General features: G+C 40.6%; 1 protein-coding gene across 4 annotated transcripts in view; it reads left to right on the top strand.

Annotated features, from left to right (window-relative positions):
* Nucleotides 1-25,086, top strand: part of TTLL5 (tubulin tyrosine ligase like 5) — a 125,886-nt gene that overhangs the window by 9,836 nt on the left and 90,964 nt on the right. For all 4 annotated transcript variants that reach the window (XM_058842924.1, XM_058842907.1, XM_058842916.1 and 1 more), the window contains 7 exons: nucleotides 785-854; nucleotides 1,149-1,233; nucleotides 12,488-12,589; nucleotides 12,711-12,802; nucleotides 14,878-14,985; nucleotides 23,776-23,857; nucleotides 24,742-24,803. In XM_058842924.1, the coding sequence (XP_058698907.1) occupies nucleotides 785-854; nucleotides 1,149-1,233; nucleotides 12,488-12,589; nucleotides 12,711-12,802; nucleotides 14,878-14,985; nucleotides 23,776-23,857; nucleotides 24,742-24,803 (601 nt within the window). The remainder of the gene's footprint in view (nucleotides 1-784; nucleotides 855-1,148; nucleotides 1,234-12,487; nucleotides 12,590-12,710; nucleotides 12,803-14,877; nucleotides 14,986-23,775; nucleotides 23,858-24,741; nucleotides 24,804-25,086) is intronic.

Below are 25,086 nucleotides of genomic sequence, written 5' to 3' on the forward strand. Positions count from 1 at the left end.
TGGTGTTGTGACTGAATAGATTCAAAATTGAATAAAGGTAGAATCTTGTGATTCTCTTGCCTCTTTCGCAAACTAAAGACAAGAAAGTGTTGTGCAAGAAACTGATTACAAGAGAGCCTTGCATACAGCAAAAAGTAAAATCTTTTTCAACAGATCCCATAACTTTGTGATGTGTATTTGTCATAGTTGGAGCTTTCTGTTCTTACCTACAAGCGTAGCTTCTTTTGGGTACAGCAGGAGCTCCTGCTGTGAACTGATACTCAGTAGAAGGTCGGCAGAAAAGTTGGATACCAGCCCAGGATGCAGTTATAAAGATCACAAGTTGAGTCATTTTCTTCACTTGTGACTTCCTCACTGACTGTAGTTGCATACTCCATCCTGGGTCTTCTAAACCTCCATGTGTTTGGTTAAACCCTTGAGAAACAAACAGAATAACAGTTACTTCTTAGATATGTTTTTTTTTCTTTTTTTTCTTTACGTCATTGCTATGTGGCTGTTAAATCTCTGGTACTCTGAGTATTTTACTGGAAAATTCAATGAGCAGGTTTTTTTGGCAATGTAATCATTCCTAGACTTCTCTTTAGGATCTAATGACCTTAAATGTGTTGTGACTGACAGTTACGTTTTTTCATTTTGGTTTTATTTCTTCCTTCCTCGGACATCGTTATTGGTACAGGGTGGCTTTAGGAGGGAAAGGCAGGAAAAAATGGTGGATTTGATCTAATTTCTTCTTACACTTTACATCTCCTGTTTTTTCACTCTTAAAATCTCTGTTCTTCTGCAGCCAAATCAAATTGTAGTGGAAGACAACATTTTGGTGTCTCGTTACATCAGCAATCCCTTGCTCATAGATGGTGAGTGTATTTAGGAATTGCTTTTCTCCCTTTCCCCAACCCTGCATCTGAGGATCGCTGCAACCTTTGCAGGAGTTTAGTTGAATAATTGAGTGGTCTAGCTTGGTCTAGCATTAGACAAATGTAGTTAGATAATTCATTAAAACCTGGAAGCTTTTCAACTTCGATAGCTTCAGCCACCTATTCAGCAGTAGATAATAGTTTATTGCTCTCAGAGTCTGTTGAAATTCCTCAACTAGTTATGATGTCTGAAAGATATTTGCAGTCACTGACTCGTTGACAACTGTATTTCAGATTTCAAGTTCGATGTGCGTCTCTATGTTCTGGTGACATCCTATGATCCACTTGTTGTCTATCTCTACGAGGAGGGATTGGCCAGGTATGAGAGAAGTCTTTGTTTTTCAGCGTACCTGCGCTTGGTGATCCAGACATTCCTTGGATTGCCTCTCTACTCCTGAAACAATAGTAAAATGAGGAAAATGCCAGTTAGGGAATTCTGAAGAGTTTAAATAGATGGTACTTCATCATGCTGTGTCCCATCAGGTTTCTTCATACAGACTATAGGATCTTCAGTGAGGGATTTTATTTTTTTCAATATATAATTAATAAAGCAAGTTTTCAACTGTCAAGGGTTGAATGGCCAAACAGGTTGTCATTGGCATGTTCATTCTTAGTGCTGAGTTCTTCTTGAAACTTGGGATTGTTGATACCTTTGTGCCTCTTCTCAGTTCTCCGAGGAGAAGGGAATCCAAGTGTTCTGAAATTTATCCTAAAAAAAAAGTAGTTGGAGATGTGTTAATGAATGAGCTTAGTGACTCATTTATTTCAATGACTCTTCTTAATTTTAAGTCAGCATTTGTATTTTCTGCAGTATCTACTATGTGGTTTTAGGCTAGTTCACTGTTTTCACCCTTCAAGATAACAATTTTCCTTTGCATGTAAGTCATGAAAGGACATTTAAGATTCCCTAGAATCAATACTTGTCTACCAAAAATACCTATTTTTCTTTGTCCCAGAAGTTTAGCAAAATATTTGTCTGTAGTAAGTAATGGATTTGAAGCAATCACCCCTCTGAATTCCGAACAGATCAGAGTTTTAACTGTAGTGATGTTTGAGAAAGGAACACCACACAACTGTCTTCAGCAATTATTTTAAGTAATGCTGTATCTTTCTTACAAGCACATCTGATGTATTTGGAATATCTCTAGGGTTCATGCCTGACATGGCTCTGACTTGGGTAGGTGCTGAATCCAAATTATCTTTGGATAATAATATCTCCAAGAAGATAATGAATCCCGAAGAATACATAAATAATGATCCCACAAGAAATATCTATTAAATTGTTGAACGCCCTTCGGGTGTGTTGTGATGTGCCTCTGCCTGCAAAGATAACATGAACACATTTTTCCGTAAAAGGAGGCAGAAAGAGGAAGCTCATCTTCATAAGTGGAATTCTTAACAACTGTGTTCACTTTAGAAAGGGAGCCTTAAACATGCCAGTCATGCAAGACATTTCTCTTGGGAACTGGCAGGTAAATTGTTAGCTGCTAATATTGCATGTTTATGGAAAGTGAAGAGAGAAACAAGGTAGTGTAGAATTCCAGCATGTTCTCATAATGGGCAGTACATAGCAGGCCTTTAAAAACAGGATTTGCACCATCATTAATATCTTAAAGGTGGTTCTGCTGATCTTGTAACAAAGGAATTTCTGGAAAATTCATCTGTATAAAGACAAGTATTCTACTCTGAGGATAAGTGTGCATTTTTGGCAGTAGAGTAATATGTTTTGCTTGAGGGTAAGAGTGTGGAAGTGCATATGATATATATTCAGAAACACCAGTCTCAACAATTCTAGACTCTCAGTCTTCCATGCTCGTCTTCTCAATTCCCCTCTGGCAGCAATACTTGCAAATCACTTTTCAGTGTTCTGAAATCCTTAGCGGTTTTGTGTGTTTTGATTGCATTTGTTTAAACTGTAATCAAATCTGGTGCACATGGTGTTGACACACATGACAAGTGGAACATATATCTACAGGACACCAGAGCATTACTTACTAAAGTTTTCCTTTCTTTCGAACTGCATCCCATCCTTCAGCTTTCTGTGAGAGGTGGATAGTATATGGAGACTACATGTAGCACTAAGTATCTTAATGCTGCTTTGTGGTATAGTACTCTACCAGTGCAACTATGGAAGAGGTGTAGAGGAAATTAAATTATGAGTAGTTGTCTCTCTCCCAAGAGAGATAACTCTGGGCTCTGGAGAGTAGCTCTGGTTCTGTTACTAAAATTCAACTGACCACTGAGCAGTTTCAGCTGAAGTGTCAGCTGTGGCTAAGGACTTGTAGTTGAATGCTTTCACATGGTAGCTGTACGTTTATTGCAACCAGTACCTTAAGCTTTTCACATCTACTGTGGCTGAGCAGCTGGTATGTTCATGCTGCAAGTGCTGGCAAGCTTTCTTTGGAGGACGAGGCTCAAGGTGAGCAGAGGCTGATAAAACTTTAGCTGGGCTGTTCTGTGTGGCCTCCAGATGGCACTAGTGGTCTTTAGTTGTAGCAATTTGCGTTTTCCCCATACCCTGCATTTGCAGACTCAGTTGGTGAGAGGTAAAGAACCTGGAGTTACTGGATTATGGCTTCCTATTTAGCTGTTTTGCCATTCATTTTACAGTGTGAGTTACGTGCTGGGAGAGAGCACTGTATTGCCTCACATAGTGTAATGCTTTGTTTTAAAGCTGGGACAAAAGTTTAGCTCTGCAGGGGGAGGAAAATGTTTTAACCTTGGGAAATAGAAGCTGTTTTTAGTGCTTTGCTTAAGAAAAAAAGAACAACCATGCTGCTTAAGAGTAGGCAGAAACAATTTCTAGCAGAGATATGGGAGGTAATGTCAGAGTCTGTAATCAAAGATGGTGTAGAAACAATCTAAAGTGAAAAATACCAGCAGAACAAAGCAGTCTTGTTTTGGAATCTCAGCTCGTGCTCGTGGTGCACTATGGTGACTTCCATGTTGTGAATTTGCTTTCTGAAGGCAGATAGTCTCTGAAGTATAGTAAGGGTGAGCCTAGCTTGGTGTTTTAATTTTTTTTTTCCATTTTCTTAGTCTGTCTGAAAGGTTATGTTCCTCTCTAGTGTTATACTTTGCATATTCCAAGAGGAACCTGACTGTTTCAGTAAACTTGGTGGCCTCTACCAGAAAAGGAGTGCTATGAGGAAACCATAAGATGGCATGATCTTACAACGAACAGACTTAGTATAACAAACATTTGTGATGTTTGACTAGATATTTCCTTAGGCCTTGTTTCTTCTGGCACAGCTAGACTTGTCATGCCATGATCTAGAATGGAATTTGAGGCTTCAGAGCTGAGGAGAAGTAAGAGATTCTGGATCCAATATTTTTGTACCTTCTGTTTAATTTTCCAGGTTTCATCTGAAGGATGTAGGAGGGCCAGATGTGTGTAACAAAGCCTTCAGCTGCTGTGTTGGAAGTACTAAATAACTATTTGGCTTGCCCTGGCCAAAGTTCTCTCTTTTTTATTATTATTTTTTTAATGCAGTTTTTTAGGAAGATAATGACTTCAAAGTTCTTGTCATGTTTTTTGGGGTTTTGTTTTGTTTTTGGTTTTTTTCTCCTTTGTTTGTGTGGGTTTTTTGTTTTGTTTTGGTTTTTTGTTTGTTTTGTTGGGTTTTTTTCTGTTTTCCTATAAAAGAGTACTAAGGAGAACTTAGGAAGCACCGATGTTGAGTAGGTTCCTTTTCTAGCTATTTCCACCCCACTCCATGTAGAATAAGCTGTATAAGGGGACAAAGCCTCAAGTTGAACAGTCAGACTTTTGGAGAGTTATTGAGTGGTATCAGTGAAAGTGCTCGGTTTTTATCTTTTTGTTACAATACAATACAATACAACTTTTCTAGCCATGCCTCCCTTGAACTCTGTTAAAACTCGTTGCATATTTTGTGCCTGGTGGCCCTCTAGAAGGAACACTGCTAATAGATTAGTTTGGAGGTATTCAGTGATCTGTTTGGAGGGAGTGCAGTGGGGTGGGAATTTTTTTCTCTTACTTGAGGCTTGAAACGACTGAAGCTGTGAAGCTGTGTGTAAGACATAAAGCAGCACTGGGTGACTTAAGATCCTCCTGTTGGATTGAAAAGTGTGTTGAACACTTTTCTAGTACATATTAAAAAAAAGTATACAGAGTGTGCTGCCATACATCTGTTAAATTGGCAGATATTTAGTAACTTTGTACTGGAAAGGACAGTTATAATCTAGATTGGTTGTCTGTGATCGTAGCCTGGAGAATTGTAGCTGGGACCTTTGCATTGAAGGTATAGGTTTGGTATAGGTATAGGTCATGGCAAACTTGGTCCAGGGTATAACTGTCATCCGCTCATACATTAAAAATTTTGGTAGTTTTATTTATCTGAGATTTCCAAAACAGGCGATGTAATATATTTATTGACATACCTTTTATATCGTAGTTTGAATAAGAGGTACATTGTTAATAAACTACAGCCTTAATTATAAACTTTGACATGCTTTTGAAGGTGACTCACCAAGCCCAGTTATGTGGGAGTCCCAAGGCTTTATTTAGAGCCAACTGCTGAATTGGTGGATTATGCTGTTTTTTGGAGGGGCATTCATGTAAGTAGAGAATAACAAGCCTGACTCGTGCCTGAAGTACAGCTGAAGAGAGCACAGGCCAGGAATAGCTTGTGCTGTTTGTGAGCCTTGCCTGTTTTGCTAGTTCTCTCTCCTGTCTAACTTCCCCTCCTTCTATGTGGGACAGAGTGGAGCCTGGTGGACCTCTCTGCTTGGTGCCTGCAGGCATGATGAGGGCTCGACACATAGTGTGGGGAATTCATAATGAAATGGCTCCTTGTTTTGGGGAGACTTCTTGATAGACTGCTTTTTCTCCTAAACCATGTTTATACAGCCCTGTTTCTGAGCTTTAATAGCTGGAAGGGTTGTAGACCATCAAGAATTTGTCATTCAGATTTACACTGAATTTGAAAAATAAATTAGAGAAAAAGAAGTAAAACTGAGCTGAAACCCAAACATTCTTGCAAAAGGCCCAAGGAGCAGCAGCTTGGGGAGACTTTCCAGTGGGACACAAGTGTTTGCTCCGGGGTTAGACCTCTGGGCTTTGCAGCACCTGCCACTAGCTGCTGTGCTGCCACTTGAGCTCACACCACTCAGCCTTGTGACACCCTTCCTTCAGTAGCCTGGCTTCCTAATTGATACTGGCTCCTCTGGGATATTCACCATTTCTGTGCTGGATTCCTGTGGTTTCCAAAGAATTCAGGTGTTTGCTTTGAGCCAAGGAATTCACATTAGCTCACAGGCCGTGCTTAGGCCAGAGCTGGCTGAGCCAGCTGCAGCAGCCCCATCCCTCTTGCAGTAACCCCTGCCCAGCAGCCTCCTCTCCTTAGGGAGTACAACTCATTTATTTCTGCGTGGACACCTGGGATTGGGCTGCAGCCACTTCAGTAGACACTGCCCTGTGCAGAAGCTGTGGAGCAGTGTTATTCACTAGATGTACCTGCTGGGCTTCAGGCCAGTGGATAGGCCATCAAGCCAGAAGGCTTTATGTTGCTTCCTTTTTTTAATTAAGATAATTGGATTCAGATCACTGAGGTGAATAACTACTGAATCACCAAGGTGCATAACTACATGACCCCACTGTTGTGCTTAACAGACAGGCTACTTAGCAGTTGTTAAAGCTGGTCAGCTCAGTTGTTAAAGCTGCTGACAGTCTGAACAATGAGAAACTAGAGAATGTGAGAAACAGAACATGAGAGGTTCAACAAATCACAGAGTAGGTGAGGTTGGAAGAGATCTAGTCCAACCCCCTGCTTAAGTGGGGCCATCTAGGTCTGGTTCCCAGGACTGTGTCCAGATGGCTTTTGAATGTCTCTAAGGGAAGAGACTCCACAACCTCTCTGGGCAACCTGTGCCAGTGCTTGGTTGTCCTCATGGTGTTTTCTTGTGCTTGGAAGGTTCAAAATCCTGTTAATGGCAATGCATAAATTGAAAACATGCAAATTTGTTGTGAAAAGATTTTAAAAAGTCTTTATTTTCCCACCCTGTTCCTGCAGATATCTGGTAAAACTGCTTCTGGATCTTGTTCTTGAACATAGAATCATTTGAGTAATTTTATTTAACTTTGATTATAGAAACTGCCATCACAGGTGTCACCAAAACTCTTTTTTTATGTTTAGTAATTCCCTTACAAGCTTTAGCTCATGCTTGTACTCGACTGCTAACTGATGTATCAGGTGGATGCTGCGAAACATATTAATGTTGGAGGTAGGGGGACTGTGATGGTCTTTGGACTTCTGTTTTCTGTCCTGTACTGTAAGGGAACTATGTTCCCTAAACAAAGTGGCAGCTAATAGACTAACAGGGAGGCTAAAGTCTAATGCATGGGGAGGACAAGGGACTGGGAAAGTGACTCCAAGCATAAAACGTGAGGAGCATGCTTGTAAAAGCGCTACAGTGATTATTTCCAGGACATTTATGCAGGAACTCTGTGTACAGTCATGGAAAAGTCTATCATAGTGTGTGCTTTTTTGTAGAAGTCATTTGAGAGAAGAAGGATTAACTATTCTTTCCTTCTTCCCATTCCAGAGTCTTTTCCCTTCTTCTCTTCCTTTCCCAGGCTCTGACTAGATGCCTCAAATAAGCATTCCAGAGCTGTCAAGTTTCCTGCAAAACCATGTAACATCTTCTGTAAATATTTAATGATCCAGTTTACGTGTTTCTGAAATGACTTGCAAACTTTACCTTGTGGTTAATTCATTTCCTGAAGTAATGCTGAAGATAAGGCAAAGAGCATTGTACAATCCCTTGGGTATTCTCTTGCCTGAAGCTGTGACAGTAAAAGGGTAGTTGTTTGGGTTAAGGCAGTGTAGGGATGTGGGTAAAGGGCCAAATTTTGGTGTGGTAGATTTGGGGATTTTTCAGGGTGAGCTCAGACATGTTTTATAGACTGCTAGGTGAGCAGGGAAAAAGCTTGCATGGCACTCGTGGAGAAGGTGACCTTCTTAAGGCTTAAGTGTGGTTATTAGGGTTTTAATGAACTCTTACAATAAAGGGAAGGAAGACTGGAATCTGTCAGTATCTGAATACCAAAGGTGAACCTGAAGCATGACAGGGAAGCAGAGAGCTGGGATGTCTCCAGATGTTATACTGATAGTCTGGAAGTTGAGAGTAGTTCTGAAGTCTGAAGGAATTAGTGAGGATTTTTCCCTTAATTTTCTTTTTGTGCTGCCCAGGCTACCTGCTGCTGCTACTGCCACCCTTCTGCTTGCTTTTGATTGTTCTTTCTTCCTCTCTGATCCAAGATGAAGTACAGCCAGAGGGAAGGGAAGTGTGCTGTTGGGGAAGGTGAGCTGTGTAGTAGTGCATAGTTGCTGGTATAGAGAATGGTTTGTTGCCTTCATCCAAGCTGGAATACACCTGTATGACTTGGCTGTGACCAGCTGAGACATGAACAGATGTATGAGAACAGTGGAATGTACAAGTATCACTTCTCTATTCTAAGCTTTGAATTCAGAAATGAAGGGCATCTCCTCTGTCCTGCTGGGGAAGGAGAAACTGCAGTGAAAGAGAGGGAGTCTGCTGGGACCGTTCCCAATATGATTGCATATACTTCTGCCTGGGAGGCTGTATTACAGGCAGTAGTCAGCGTGGAAACTGAACAATGCGCAGTCAACCTCAGTTTAACCTTTCCTATTTCCAGCTGTAGTTTTGGGGTAGAAGCTCTCCTGTAATATTTCTGCTTAGAGGCTTTTGGCATCTAACCTCTTGTATACCGTGTTAGAATGTGTCCTTAATTTTCTTAACTTAGCCCTTTCCTCAGACTTTAAAAGGACAAGATTCATTAGGTGGGGAGAATCTTTGAGATAATGTGATTGCAGTAAGGCCAGGTAAACAAGTTAATGAAAGTGGATATCTCTACTATCACTTGCAGTTCATTTTCAACAGTAAATGCAAGCAATACATAACATTAGGACATGGGAAGGTGCTTCCTATATTCCTGCTGCTCTGAACTGTGTAATTATTTCTGTGTAATACATATCTCAGAGATGACCCCGGTTAATGGTGTCAGAGAGGGCCATTCCTCTTGCATCTTCTGCTCCTGCACCCTCTCCAAGTACATTGGAGAGGTGGCAGGTGAAAGAAAGTTCAGTCATTCAACTTTGAAAACTGGTGGTTAGAACTTGTGTTATGGAGAAAGCAAATCTGAATTCAGGCCAAAAGAGAGTTGATATTCTTTGGATGGTGGATACAGAACAGACATCCATTCCTTTCTTGGCTACCTGCATAGTATTTCACATTGTTAACAATAAGAACTGCTGGTTTAGATGAAGTGGGGACAGAAGAATGCACTGAAGTGGCAGAAAACCTTCCTGTCTGACTAATAGTGGAAAATTTTACCTTTTCCTATTTTTTTTTTCCACTTGACGAGTCCTACAGGAAAATTCTATGTAAGAATTAAAAACAGTGTGGATCTAGTTGTTGAACCACTCAGCCTACACACACTTTCTCGGTGATGCCTGTTAAGTCTGTTGGGTCTCTGCATTGCAAGGCCTATGGAGTAGTCCAGAACTTGGACAGGAACAGATCACAGTGGGGGAAAATGACAGTTCCTTGAAGCAGAGTAAGAAGAGATGGTATTAGTAAGCAGAAGATAGTGTTTAGATGAATTTCCCATGATAAAATAGTCTTTTTTGGCTGAAGATGTGCCTCCACGTGTGGACAGTCCAGCCTCTGGTTTAGGAGTACTCTTGGATTCCTGTCTGATTGCAGGCTCCCACATAGCAGCATCCACGAGTAATGCTTTGGCTCACAAACAGTCCTATCCTGGCAGATGGTGATCTGAACTCACGTACTTGTGCCTTCATCACTCTTTGGCTGGATCATAGCAATATGAGACACCTGGGCATGAAGCCTTTGGTGTTTAGAAAAATAGTTCATGCAGAATATTGCAGCATATGCTTGCGGTAAATTCTGTTACTAGGAAAACATGAGGCTTGCCCTTTATTTTCTGTCCCTGCTTAGCATATAGTTTTTGAATTGCTTTTAGGATCTTGGCCCTTATCTTTTAAGTAACATATATTCTATTCTTAGTAATGAAATTGGAAAAGAACATTGCCCTTAAATGAAGTCATCTTCTAAGAGATTATAAGATTCCTCAAGAGTTAATTCTAATTTCAGGTTAACACCTAGAAAATTTTACAAGCATTGCTTTTCTATTTTTCACTATTACTGTAAAGCCTTTTCCTATGACCTTGCTATCTCTAAAATAATGGTAAATTTCTGCTGAAGCAAGACATTCTGTAGCCTGCAAATCTCTTGTCCTTCCTGGAGACAAGTGTGGTGAATGAAGAGCATACAGTTACTACAGTGGAAGAAAGATCCAGTAAAGTATACTCTGAAAAGCTGTAGAACTGTAGAGTACTGTAGGTGATTGTGATTGGTATTTCAGAGATAGTAACACTCCTTCATCTCAAGCAAGTGCGGAACACAAAAGTGTAAGGAGTGTGGGCTATTTGCTAGCATTGTATGCTGATCTGTTACTATTCTGACATCCAGAGGCTATTGATAGAAGCTCTAGAAATAGCTTGGGTTTTCCATTTGCAGGCTTGCACTTAGCATGAGGCTGGTCAAACCAGCTCTGGGTGAATGTATTAATAAGCATTGCTTTATGTTATTTAAAGCTTGGGCTTTTTTGATTGATAGTAGATACGAGTAATTAAATGTTCTGGAGGTTTTTGGTGCATTGCTGAAGTTGCCCATGATGTCCTTCAAGATGATAGCATCCTAGTAAAAGAGAAAGCTTAGGTACTGGGAGCTCTGGAGCACAGTGAAATACTTCTGAATAGACAGTCCCCATGGAAATGTAAAATTCTGAGCACGGAGCTCAGACCACCTAATAATTAAGGATGGCCTCTGTAGAAGGAAGCTAATGCAAGCATTTGAAGGTACAGAAATATTGTTGTGTAGAATGTTGTCTGTGTCTGCCAGGGGTTCCTGTTCTCATATTTGAGGATGAAAAATTGAAAGCATAAGCTGAGAAGCATGGTGAACCTAATTGCCCTCTGCTTGGAAGTACCTAGGAGGACTTGAAATGGCTCTCTGATTGTGCTCAGTATCTTCCAGGATCTGGCTGAAAGTATATTGCAACAAATACTTCTAGTATGCGTCCAGTAAATGATTGTTAAGATGGAGATGATGAAATCATAAATAAGAACAAAATATATGACAGGGCTTTTGTCACCCTTTTCAAAACAGAAGTGCTAAATCCAGGAAACTTACAGTTAAACTGAAAAGAAATTCAAATAGTTTAAGCTGTGGAAATATGTGGAAAGGGGATCCAAACTTCCAAATACTTTTGTTGCCAGCTGCTCTGACTTCATATGAAGTTAAAGCTGAGAAAAATGTAGTGCAAAATATTTTTCACTCTTTTAACCTTGCCGCTTAAAATTATTTTTATCATGGGTTGTTTGGGTTTTTTTCCCCCTGCTTCCACATGTGTATTTAAGGATACATTTAAGCATTTTCTTAGATTTGCTGGTATAGTTCTTAAGGCAACAGGTATTCCTCAAAATGGCTACCAAGGGAGGGCAGTAGTGGCATCATTTTAACTGAGAATTAATGTCTTTGTTTTTTGGCAGTTCTTTCTAAATGAAGGATTGTGTTTTTATTTTATTTTTTTGTGTAACTTGATAGCTGTCTATGTATAGTTCAGCTTCTCAACTATGGGAAATAATTGGGGAAGGATGAAGAGAGATGAGTATTAATGAAAAAAATTGCAGATGCATTCTTTTCTGAACATTATTTCAGTGCATAAGCAGATCATCCAACTTTCTCTCCCTCTTCCATTTTTCCTGAATCCTGTCTCCTTTTTCTTGCATTGAGGCGTCCTCCATACTTACTCCCCTTTTAATGCAGCTAATCCTGCTCTCCTTGGTACATACTTCTCCTCTTGCTGGGGCTTCTTTGGATAGCATGTGTTTGACTCTCCCCTTATCCTTTCTTACTCCCCTTATCTCCTTTGAGACATTGGCACTTTAAACTCTTGTCCTCTCAGGAGGATTGTCAGAGTGAAGGTGTTTTTTCTCTTGTTGATTTTTTTGTTGTTGTTTGGGGTTTTTTTTTAACTGGAACGTGCTTGCCATTACGAGCTATGGTGATTATCAGTGCCTCATACTGGTCATTCTACCTACCAGATGCTCTGGATTCTGCCCTCAATTTTTTAAAATTTATTTTTCTCCAAAGTCTGACGACTAAAACATGTATTGAAGCGGGATTACATGTAATGTAAGAAAATTATTGCAGTTGGGCTTGATTACTATTGATACGAAATGATTGCTATTGTAGGTCCTTTTTCAGCTGCAACTATTCTATTACATTATATTCACATTCTGTTACATTATTTTTTGCTTGATGTGTCCTTTGAGGATAAACTGTATTTTGCATTTGATGAAGTCTCATTTACATGCATTCTCTCCCTAGGTGTTGCTGTTGAGTGGTCTGTGTGGTAGTCTGTGATTTGTAGTGACATACTTGCTGTATCTGGCAAGAATGCCACTTGTTCAAGAAATACTGTGAATTTTTATTCTTCTTTACAGATTTGCAACAGTGAGGTATGACCAGGCATCCAAGAACATCAAAAACCAGTTCATGCATCTGACCAACTACAGTGTCAACAAGAAGAGTGGAGATTATGTCAGGTACGTGGCTGGAAAATGGAACTCGTTCTTTAGAGGTTGGGATAGTTTACCTAAATTGGTCTAATGTTGATCCACAGAGGTAGGCCAGTGGTGTCAACCTCCCTCTTTCATTTATTTTTAGCTGTGATGATCCTGAAGTAGAGGATTATGGAAACAAGTGGAGCATGAGTGCAATGCTGAGGTACTTAAAACAAGAGGGGAGAGATACTGCAGGTCAGTAAAAATCTTGTTCTTTTATTTCTTTGTTGGATCTTGATCATCTCACTAGTGTGAATTCTAAGAAGTCAAGGAAGAGCCCCAGTGAGTTCCATTTAGCACCAGAGCAGGGTGGAGGGAAGCATTGTTCATTATTTACTAGAGCTGTGCATTTTATTCCCTATCCCCAGAGATAAGGCCTAACCCCTTCCTTTTTGCAACTAGTATTCTGGGACTTTCTCGGGGTGTGTTTCTTAATATTTTACCTACATTTCCCGTTTCTTAAGGTCATTCCATTCCTTCTAAAAGCTTCCCTCCCTCTACTGCTCCCATGACCTGTTCAGTCTGATGAGTGACCAACCTCTGGACAACTGTGCCAGTTTGAATGACTCTTGGATGTGGTGTCATCTTTCCATGGCTCAGGTTTTTGCTGAGTGTTTTCATTTAGTCTGTGTTTCATATAAAATAGCTCCCTCTTCTGCACCTTTGCCAGGTCTGCTGGGAGTAACTCCATCTGCAGAGCAGAATCCGGGTATATCCTTTTAGGGATAATTTACCTGTGATACTGAGGCATCAGTAAAATTACTGATAGCAGCTATAGCCCATATTGCAAATGTTGCCAAGGAATACTCAAATGCTGGAGAAAGGGGTTTGAATCTGGCTTTCAGATGGAAGTAGACTTTTTTTCCATCATGTGCGTTCATGGCTGTCCAATACCTTGTACCATATGTGTTCAGCAAGCTGTGAATGCATATTTACTAATATTGATATATCTCCATGCCTTACCCCAACCTGAAGTATAAAATATACACTCTAAATAATTAAGTAAACTACTGAGCAATGCAAGCAGATTTCTTGAACTATCCATTACAAGACTTCTTGCACCTTTCTCTGATGCATCTGGTTCTGGTCATAGGGAGGCAGAATGCTGGCTGAAAAGTGCTGGCCTTGTCTGGGCTGGCAGGGTTTTTGTGCTCTGGGTTGTTTATGTGTGCTGGGATGTTTCCATGCTGTGCTGGTTTCACTTCGTTGTTTTCTGGTACAGAAGTTCACATCTGAATTTGCTTGCATGCTCTTTCTGTAATTGTTCAGGTCCGTGCATGTCATCATCTGAGCATGAGAAATAGTAATTGTAGACCTAAAGTAAACTCTCTAGTCAAGTGTTTTCTAGAAGATATGCTTTGAAGCAGGGATTGCCAGATGTCTGTGTGGATTTGCTTGTGCTCCTTTGAGGGGTGGGGAAGGCTGTCCTTTCATCTTTAACTAACTTCCGAGACTATGACTCCAGTATTTGCTCATTTCTCCCTTCTTTCAATTCTCTATTGCTTGTCCTTGAAAACAAAACCAGTGTGCTATCCTCTCTATCGCATGACTCATCTCAAGTCCAGTGTAGAATTCAGGTCTATGTCTAATGTGCATCTTTTCTTGCCTTTTGCTTCTTCTGTCTGCTCAGACTCCTGTTCTGAGCTCTGTTCACAGGCTCGTTCAGGAGCTGGAGAGTGGGGAGAGCTTACTGTGGGTTATCTGTAGGTCAGCAGGACTGGGAACTGTCACCAGTCATAAGATTTTGAAAAGATTTATGGATTTTGGTATGGGAACAGCTGCTTTAGAGGAAGGTGCAGTGTCACAGAATAGTTATCTCGTAAAAGTTCACAAGAAAAATTTTTATATCTCGGTGCTATGGCTTATTCTCTGTAGTTTGAGGGCTTACCTCACTAACCCACTCTTGTTTAACTCTTTTTTTTAATCCTTTCTAATACTCTGAGTGGGCAGTGGTCAGACTCCAGCTGACTTGTGCTGATGTGTTTGCCATATGTTTCTGCTTACCTGCACTGTACATATATACTCACATTTACCATTCTCACATTCTCATTTGTGAGTGCTTTTGCACTAGGATACTGATGCATGTCTCTATATACTTGGGCTTGCATGGATTTCCAAGCATCATTGCTTTGTCATCCGTAGGGTCTCGTGCTTTGATTCACAAAGGTCTATATACATGTGCATATTCTCGTGCCTTTCTGAATATTATGTCTTACTTCACAATCTACTTTTTTCATTTTTCCTCCCCCCCTTCCCTCCCCTCCTTTCAGCACTGATGGCCAGCGTGGAGGACCTGATTATCAAGACTCTAGTTTCTGCTGAGCTGTCCATTGCCTCAGCCTGTAAAAGTTTTCTTTCACATCGTGGAAGCTGCTTCGGTAAGACACTGGGGACATCTTTGTTGATTGCCTGTTGACCACTGTTTGAAACCTCCAGCTTGGTCATGCTAGAGAGAAAGGTGTGTACCCTTGTGCAAGGAAGCTGGATACTATTTTGGTTATTTTGATTTGTTTCTTTTTTCCTCAGCATTTGTTTCTTTTTTCCTCAGCATTTGTTTCTTTTTTCCTCAGCATAAGCCTTGGTGAGGGCAGGCAGCATGGAATCTTAGTTCACCATGTTTCAGTACCATTGACTGATTTAGAGTTTCGTGCAAGAAATGAAATTAGGATGATGAAAAGGGACTTGAAAATGAATTTAGGGATGTGCTGGAAACTTGATGATTTACTAGTGCCCTTGCAAAGAGTAGCTGTGAGTGATTAAACATGTTTTTAGAGCATTTGCTGTTTTCTCTTGAGCCATCTAGCAATGTAGTTTTGCATTTTCCTAGTGTGTGTGAGGATGGGGAGAAGCCGTGTGCAGCAGTGCCTGGAGCGGCGGTGATGATCTGTGCTGGTGCGAGAGCGCCACGTGGGGGTGTCCGAGGCCGTTCCTGGCAGGAGCTGCGCACAGCTATGTGCTGCTGGCAAAGCTCTGGAGAGCTCACTGCCAGCACATGCTGGGACGGGCTCCAGAAAGCAGCGGCTGGTACCGCAGTGTGCCTTCTCCCACTTTCCAGTGGCTGCTTCCCAACCTTCCCTAAAGAGGCCTCCTCCTGCTCCTAGCTGTCCTTCACTCATGTGGATGCATGCACGAAGATGAAGTCTCAGTCAGGGCTTAAACCAAAGGCCAAAGGCTTGGCTTAGGCTATCCTGTGTTTAGGTATTGGAACTTATATTTAAACCAGCTGTGACAGGTCAAATCCTTTTATGTGGTCCTTGAGTTGCACTTAGATATTGACAATTCTGCAGCTTTCAACACTCCAGCATAAATGCATCTTTGGATATTTGGGGATGATAAGACAGTCAGGAATCAAGGAACCATGACTAATAGGTTGTTCAGTTAACTCCCAAAACTAGCCACCTCTTCCACCATAATTTCTCCTGACTGACTCTGATGCCTTGGTTCAAAGTTGAAGGACCTGGTCATACATAGGGATTTATGAGTTAGATAATAGTCTCAGTGAAATGGCACTGTATTGGCTAGCTGAAAAAAAAGCACATCAAAACCACTTTAGCTGCCTCTTTTTTTGGCTTCTCCCTTTTCCTTCCTCAGTTGTGTCTCTAGAGCTGTATATATGGAAACTAATGTTCCTCATGTAGTTTCTGCTGGGCCTGGCTCTGAGGTTATCCCACTTCCTGCTGCATCCCCAGGGTTGTACTAACCACCCTCTCAGATGCTCCCCCACAAATAAACTGTTTTGTTCCGTTTATTTCAGTGTAAACATAAATTAAGAGCTTCCCAGGAAAGAGAGCTTAAGTAGGAGCCATACTGCTTCCCTAGGGAGACTTAGGCATTTCCAGAGCTCAGTACTTTCTGCCACCTTCCCCCACAATTTAGTGGTGGTCCTTGTCTCAAGGATTTGAACTTCATTCATACTGTATGGTTAATTTGTCATCTCTGTGTCTTGTTCTGACACTTTTTGGTTGTACAGCTTTTCACTTTGTTGTAAATACTCAATTTTTCTGTCTGGAAGCGTTCATAATGGTTCAGCTCATAGCTGTTAGCATGAAGGAGAAAACTAGGAATGAAGATTTTAAGGCAGCATGTAGAATCTCACAAGAGCTAGGTTTTTGGGTTTTTTTTTTGGTTGGTGCTTTTGTTTTTTTATTCTTTTTTTTCATTCTGAGCTGTGAACAATGAAATTGAGTGTGTGTCCTAAGAAGGGCTGATCATGTGAAAAGTATCTCAGACTTTAGAAACATTTATTTGAAATTCAGATGCAGAGATTGGGTATTGTTTGAAAAACTTCTAAAAAAATACAACTAAGTTGTTTTTTACTCTACAGTTTGTAATGCTGTAATAGGGAATAGAACTCCTGTACAATTGCCATTTACTTCTTAAAAATTAAATCATGAGTACTTATTTGTCCAGATGGGGTTGCCCACTTTATTTCTCTAATAGTTTAATACTGCTGTGGTCCTTCAGTTCTTTCACAAGTAAGTGGTTTTTATATGTAATACACTTGTTTTCTAGATTTAAATTAAGACAATTTATTCATGGCTTCTTCATTTTCTAAGATAACACTATTGAAATGGGCTGATTCCTGCTGCCAATGCTTGCCCAGAAAGTGAGAGTGGTAGCTCAGGATGGTTCTTTTTCTAATGTCAAAAGATAGTGCTGATGACAGTTTGTGTAAAGACTGTAGTGAGTTCCACTTTGGCCATGTAATGTGAGCTATTTACTGCATTCTAGTAATAATCAGTTTTCAAAGGACTTGGGATGCTCAGTTTTGTTCCTCTGAAGTGCATCACAAAAGCACTGCAAGTACTGCATGATTTCGTTGCCTTGTTCATGCACTGTTATTAACAAAGTGTAATCCAAGACCTCTGTTTTGTTCTTTATGATTAACTAATAATTCCTTATGTAAAATTAAGTTCCTAATAAAAATTATTTTAACTAGTAAGCAACTCCAGAGGAGGGCATGTTGCTGGCTTCCAAATCACTGCACTGTCCTGAAGCTGGTCACCAGCTGAGTGGATGGTTACCTCTGGAGCCTTCTTGAAGAGAAAGACAGATTTTGCACTTTTTTGAGGGATGTGACATCTCATTGTGGGAACAGGAGGTACAGTAGGGCTGCATATGCCCAAGCTGATTATAGACTGTGTCTTTCTTCCTCCTGAAGTAAGCACTTCTGGGTAGGCTAGAAAAGGCAGTAAGGCCTGCTTTCAGGCAGAATGGAAAATCTCCCTGTGGGATGGTTTAATAGGGTATGAAATGAAGGCAGCTGGGTGCAGCACATATTTTTGCCAGCAGCCAGTATAGCACCATTTTCTGCACTCACTGAAATGTGAGCCTAAAGAAGCAACAGACTGAAGTCCTCTTGTTTCATTCACATTCTAGTAAACCCAGCTGTGACACTGTTGAGCGTGTCTGCAATGAAGAAAGCAGGCCAGGATAGGGTAATGGGCATACTGATCCCAGCAAAGCAATGAGTTTCTTATTTAGCTGCTTCTGTGTCCTAAGGCTGAATTGGTCAGGCTTTTGCTTCTAATCACATCTATGTTGAGATAAAAGTAAACAATAAACTATTGTATGACTTGAGTGGTGCTGACCTGGAGCTAAATGCTGTAAAAAGTCTTCATTTGTGCCGAATCACCAGTTTCTCAACTGCCTATGTTGCTGTTCTTCATGAACATTTAACTTTCTTAGTGGTGGCAGTTGACCTATTTGGGGGAAGCCTTTTGTAGTTTTGAACAGTGCTGACCTCCTCCATTATGACTTTTGCAGGGCACTAAGAGTTTGAGATTCTTAAGGATTTTCTGTATACACTTGATGTGAGGCAGGTCCATGCTTAGTCACTTAAGTCAGCCATACATATACTATACATATTTCCTATGTTTTTCTGTTTTCTTACATGACATGTCACAGAAAAGCTCAACAGGGATTTCCTGTTACCATTACCTTTTTTCTTTGCAAAGCTTAATCCATTCTATTTTTATAGCCGTACTGTCAATCTTTGCTTTGAAGCCAGTATCTAAAGATGCCATTGGAATCTGAAAAAGGTCATCCATAGAATCATCTGGCTACAAGCAGATTCATGAGGTCTGTACCCTTCGAGACAGGTGTTTTGATGATCTGATGGGCAAGGTAAATTTTGTAATGTAGCTATATCTTCAAATTTAACTAAACTGTCAGCTGAGCCTGAAGGGATGAGTTGAAGGGGTAGGTCTTTAGTTATAGCTTCTATATAGGAACAGGGGGTCTATCCCTGCACCTTTTTTCTTACTTGTCACTTCATGGCTCTAAATGGTGCCTATCTGATATTGATGATTTAGTACCCAGAGCTTGGTTGAAAGATTCAAGATCCCTGTTGCTGGAGAAACTTTGTTTCTTTAGGAAGTTGTTCTCAGCTTGGTAGCACCAGTTTTCTTTCTCAGAAGGCTGGGGAAGACCTAAAAAGCTTTTATGGTTGTTTTTGGAAGACTTAGGAAATTACCAGCACTCTCAGTTTATCATCAATGGACTTGTGTTACAAAAGTCAGAATCAACTCTGGCTTCTCATTCTGTCTTCTACTGCCACTGGCTCCTGTGGTGGCATTAGGGTCTTCACCAGATAGATGACATGAAAGTGGGGAACACTAGGTTATTTTTGTCTCATGGCTTTCTTGGGGCTGAGGTTCTCAGAATGTAAGAGCTTGAAATCAGAAGAACTTGGGTTAATGAGGTTGGGAAACATGCTCTCTATCCTTCACCTCATGTATCCATCCATAGAGTCAGATGGCTTTTATTTTGGTCTACCTAGTATTATATTTTGTTAATTTGGGCACTTGAGTTTGTTGAGGACTAAGTAGCTGTATATCTACTCTTATGTTTCTCAGTGTTGTATTGGAAGTTAAGTGATTACCTAAAGTGGTTACTCGGATATTAACTCTTTGCTTACTCTGGTATCACACACTGGATGAACAAGTTTATACCTTGTGGGTGACAATTTATTTACTCAGTAAGATTAGGATTATAAAGGCAACCCAATTTGCACCAAGACTCCCATTCTTTAATGTTAGCCTTTAAGGTGGCCTTATTAACATTACTGCCTTCAGAGCTGAAGGATTATTCTGAATCTGATTTTGGTGTAGATGATGAGCTAAGCTCAGCTGTAGTCTTTGCTTCATCAAAGAAAGAAGTGGTTTATCTGGAAGGAGAGCAGCCAAGTTGGTGAAAGGTCTTGAGGGCAAGAGTGATGAGGAGAAGCTGAGATTGCTTGGTATGTTGATCCTGGAGGGGGCTGAGGACTGACCTTATTGCAGTCTACAACTACCTTAAGGAGAGCAGTGGATGGGGATGTACTGATCACTTCTCTCTGGTGACCAGTGATAGGACACAAGGAAGTGGAATGAAGCTGCATCAGGAGTTCAGGTGGGATGTTAGGAAACGATTCTTCGCGGGGTGGGTGGTTAATCAGTCACTGGAACAGGCTCCCCAGGGAAGTGAGCCCAGTACAAATCCTGTCCGAATTCAAGGAGGGTCTGGATGATTCATTACGTCATATGGTTTAGTCTGAGGTAGTCATGTGAGGAGGAGCTGGACTCAGTCATCTGTATGGGTTCCTTCCAACTTAAGTTACTCTCTATGTATGTACCTTGCAATTAATCCACTTTTGAACGCTTTTATTGAGAACATGAGTAACTGTCCTTCAGGCTTCAGTAGAAGTAAAGAAGGTTCTCTGCAGAGAAGTGTTCTTATGGGTGATGGGCTTTCTCTGGTTAGCTGGAGTGCAGAAAGTGCATCAGAGTGGGGGAGTCACACATTTGGCTGAGCTAGCATGAGAGATTCTGGCTGGTGCAAATTGCATCTCATGAAGTGGGCAAGAACACAAACGTGGAATAATTTTGTCCCCTCTTGTTGGGTCCTTCTCTGTAATGAGAGATGAAACCTTTATCTGTTAAAATAAAGTTCTCTTAAAAAGGGAATTAAACCTTAATATAAGAACAGAAAGAGTAGGAAGGAAAAATGGAAGACTTGAATTTCAGTGGCAAAATTTCTTTGCGTTAGAATGTCTGTAAATACACTCCTACATAAAACTAGGAGATGGGTTTATATTGCAATACCAAAAGAGTTATGTGCTGTGCAATTTTTTTCCTCACTGTTTGTGTCCCTTCATAACTTCAGGTTGTCTCCATTTAGTTGTAGAGTATGTACTTTGCAGTAAAGCTTTCTTTTTCTCCCAGGGAGCAAGCTGCAAAGAAAGACGAGAATTAGTGACCCTTTAACAACAGAGCTTACTCATGCTATACAAAATCGTGAAAAATTTGTTTATGCTACTGTGCTATCATTTATGATTTAATTTCTATACTTACAGAGAATAAGAAATTCTTTGAGGATATTTTGTAAAAGAGAGTGCTGGTGCAGTCTTGGAGAGGATTATAAGAGAAACTTGGAATACATGGGAGTTTACCAGAACCAAAAAGCCTGAGACTATCTCTCTAGCCTTTTTCTTAGTCTTAGATAATGTCACTGGTGAAAAAAGTCTCTGGCTGAACTGTTGCTGTTATAGTGCACTCTGAAGCTAGGCTTTCTTTAGGGAGGATAGGAAGCTCCGTCAGCAGTGACTTCTCTATGGGGATTAGAGGAGGAAGAGGCCAGCTGTTCCTGCAGAGTCTTGGAAGCAGTTGGTACCTCCTGATATAATTCCAGTCTTTAACAAACTGTGGGAGTGAAACATGTTTTTGTGGATTCTAGTAGCAAGAGAAGGCACTATGGAAACTTGATATCTTAGTTTCTTCTGTTCTTCCCTTAGTAGCAATAGCGGCACTAGGTGTCTTGTTGTGAGCCTACCATTGCCACAGTATGAGGCATGTTTTGCTCTTTCAGTTGTTGTTCTTTACTCTCTCTGCAGAGAGAAATGGCAGTCTCGCTGAAGTTGGTAATTGCAGACGATATACTTTTGATTATCCCATGCTTGTATGACTCCACATCTTTGTCCTGCCTGTGTATTTATTTTATCAAGCGGTAGTGGAATTTCACAGTGGAAAGAGTACTACGTCTACAGTGTTTTATCTAGGAAGTACATTTTCCAAATGTGGAAGAGGGCCAGCAAGATATTTCTAGGTAAACTTCTGACTGTTGAGCAGGTCTTTGTGGTAAGCCCTGTGTGGAATCTGTGAGGCTTGATTCAATTGCCAGAACATGGATATTACATAGCTCCTGATGCCCTGAGGTAGCAGAGACATCTGTCTAGAGCTTGTAAGTGTGATTCAGAATATGTGAAACTTGGGGCATTATGGAGCAGCAGTGGAGACTTCCTAGGAGACCCTAAGTCATTGCAAGTGGCTTTAAAATCCCTGCTTAGCAATGGAATTGAGTCAACAGGAATACCCTGAAGAACTTACTCTCCTGAGAAATAAGGCAGACACAAGGGAAAGGAATGTGAAGCTCCAGCAGCTTGGTTAGAGCTAGTTAAGGTCGAAAGGTTTCCCATGTGTATTTGAAAAAGTGGACAGAATGAGTAACTGGGTGGGAAAGATGGAGCTTTAAAAAGAGTAAGCAATTTGTAAGAGAATTGTGTGGGAGAGGAGAACAAAGTCAGAGGAGCCAAAACACTAGGAAAGGGCCTCTGAGGGGCCAAGGAAGGGAATGGCCAGCAGCAAAAGAAGCAGGAGCTAGTCAAAACAAAATATGCTGCTTCCTGACTGGGGCTGGGAGGTTGCAGACCAGCAGCTGCTGCAGGCCTACTCATTGCCTCTCTGCCTTGGGCATGAGCTGCTGAGTTTTCTGTGCTTCACCAAACTTGAGATAGTATTTTAAAATAACATATTAGTCATCAGAAGTTTCTTCTGGTCAAAATGCTTTGCTAATACCCACCTTCTTCTTTTCCCTCTACTGCAGCCATTCCTGTCTGGGGAGCAAGAGAGCAAAATGTAGATTCAGCCTCATTTCTTTGGAGTGAACCAACTCTTTAATTCTCTGCTGTTTTGTTTCCTGTTCAATGTCTGGCTACAGGCTCTAGAAGAATAAGCAGGCAATGCTCACTCTTCTGCCACATCCCCCCTTCCAAGCCTCCCCCCTGCCTCAGCTCATTAACTTCCCATTATAAGCTACATGAGCTTTTGCACAGCTGTCTGCATAGGAAGATCTTGTCAAGCGGTCCAGCTCCCCAGAGCCAGCATCAACGTCAGGCAGGCGACAAAAGGCCAAGGCCAAAATTCAAGGAAAGAAGTATGGCAAAGAAGTTCTCCTCCATTTATTTCAGGCACTAGGGAACTGGTTAATTCCATGAAAATCCTTCTCTGCCAATACCCTGTTTTGTGATGTTTTTTAAAAAAAATTGCTTAAGTTGCCCTGATGATTATTAAGTCTGTTTTTTAATGCTGGAAGAAGGAATTGCATTAATGCCAATTTCTGATTTACACTCAACTTTGTGTAGCATCCTTCTTGCAACTCTTTCCAAACTAGAGAAAATGTGTATAGAGAGCAAAATAGTAAAATCAGATTTGGAATGGGAAGCTGGCTTCAATCTGACCTGTGTAGAGCAGAACATATCTAGCAGATGTAGTATGTTATGAATGTTTTAGAAACTAAGGAAAAAATATTTCTGTTGTGGTTTGCTGCAAAGTGGCAAGCTGTCAATAAGCTAAAAAGTTATAGGAGGTTGTCCATGTATAGACTGGCTGAGGAGAAGTCTGCTGTAACCCCATGGTTACAGCAGAAAACATACACGAATACAGGAATACTTGAAAATAAGCTGATGCTTGAAAGAAGCAAGATTTTCTCTAGCTGACTGGAACAATGAGTAAAGGGATTAAAAAGTGGAAAGCAGAATGAAGTTTTGTTGTTTCTGGGATCCAGTGGAAGAAGTAGATTGAACCTGCTATGCTAATTCTGTGTGAAAGCAAGTAGTAAGAGTTCTGTGTGAGCTACAGCTTGTGGACTGTAAAGAGTTTTTATTTTTCTATATAATACTTCCTAATGTTTTTGTTCCACTCTTTCCCCCACAGGCAGAATATATTTAAGTTTGGTTCTGAGGAAGTCAAAGTTGCCACTTGAGGAATGTTATTATTTGTTCATCCCTAGAGAGTTTACTGGATTTAACATATATAATTTAGACAGAAATGACCTGGTAGAGACTAATGTTGGACCTTACCTGAATGCTTAAAGATGAAGTAAGGTGAGCTTAGTGTCTGCTGTGTTTTCAGAGCTATATGGTTTTGATGTCCTTATTGATGACACTCTGAAACCATGGCTGTTGGAAGTGAACCTGTCCCCATCATTGGCCTGGTAAGTGATTCACAATTTAATGAGACAGGGACTGTTGCTGGAGATGGTTGTCCTTGAAACTTGTGGTCTTAGGAGGTCATGATTTCATGATGCCTGCAGATTTTGTTCTGCAGCTGATTGGCAGAGAGGATACTCCTTTGCTTTTTTCCTTTGGATAAACAGACTTGCTGCAGTAATAGGTTTTGTAAGAGCCCGGTTGGGATTCAATTTTTTTTTTAGTTATTTCTCTTCCATCATCATTGTTAACACTTCATAATCTCTCATCATAGATACATTTTGGAGCTCTGTCAGACTATTGTGTTGGATTTCAATCTTCTTGGCTGATAGAAGCTTTAAGATTTTGGAGTCCGAGCAGAGTTCTATTAATTACTCTTAACTTGAGTACATAGAGGAGTTCTTGGGCTCAGTCTAGTACTCTAATCAGACACATTCTAAAGAGTGAGTGTTGACTTGGCCCTTATGCTGACCCTCATGCTCTAATGGAAATCTAGGGTTTATTTTTATAGGTCTCTCAGCTATGATTTTATGTGGAAGAGGCGTAGTTATGTGTGGTTTTTAAGAATTCTGCAACAGCAACTTTTAACTACTTCATGAAATGTAGCATACATACATTCAAAGAAAATGTTTCTATCCCTAAGGAGAGTTTAAACAAAGCTGTATGTATCTGCATTAGGACACTAAAAGCTGCGGAAAAAGGATAAGCAGACTAATCCATTGCTCTCTGATTTTTACCTGTGTATGTGAAAATCACCTGGTTTCTTTTTTTTTGCCTGTTTTAAGAAGGCAAAGAAACTGTATTGGGAGATATGCTGGATCCTGATGCATTCGTCTCATTTAATGCCAGACAAATAATTCCTGTTATACTCTATTGCATGTGGGGACAGTGATGCTCCTTTGGACCTGAAGATCAAAGCTAGCATGCTCTCAGATATGTTCACTCTTGTAGGTGAGTAAAAAAAAAAAAAATCCTTCAATTTTTCCCTCATTTAAAACCAGTAGAAGGTAGGTTTATGAGCTGCATGTTGCTAGATGAGTATAATAGAGGTGAACTCGTTAAGGAGAGCAGCTGGATTTAGCACTGAGAGGTGATATAGGAACATTTCAACTTCAGAATAATTATCTGTTTGTGACGTTTAGGTGGTTTTAAGAGTCCCTGATTTGGTATTTGAAGACACTGCTCTTTCTTTAGCTTTCAGGGTTAGTATTCATACATTTTTTAGGTTGAATGT

This window comes from Poecile atricapillus, chromosome 1 (assembly GCF_030490865.1).
Source record: "Poecile atricapillus isolate bPoeAtr1 chromosome 1, bPoeAtr1.hap1, whole genome shotgun sequence".
Lineage (NCBI taxonomy): Eukaryota > Metazoa > Chordata > Aves > Passeriformes > Paridae > Poecile > Poecile atricapillus.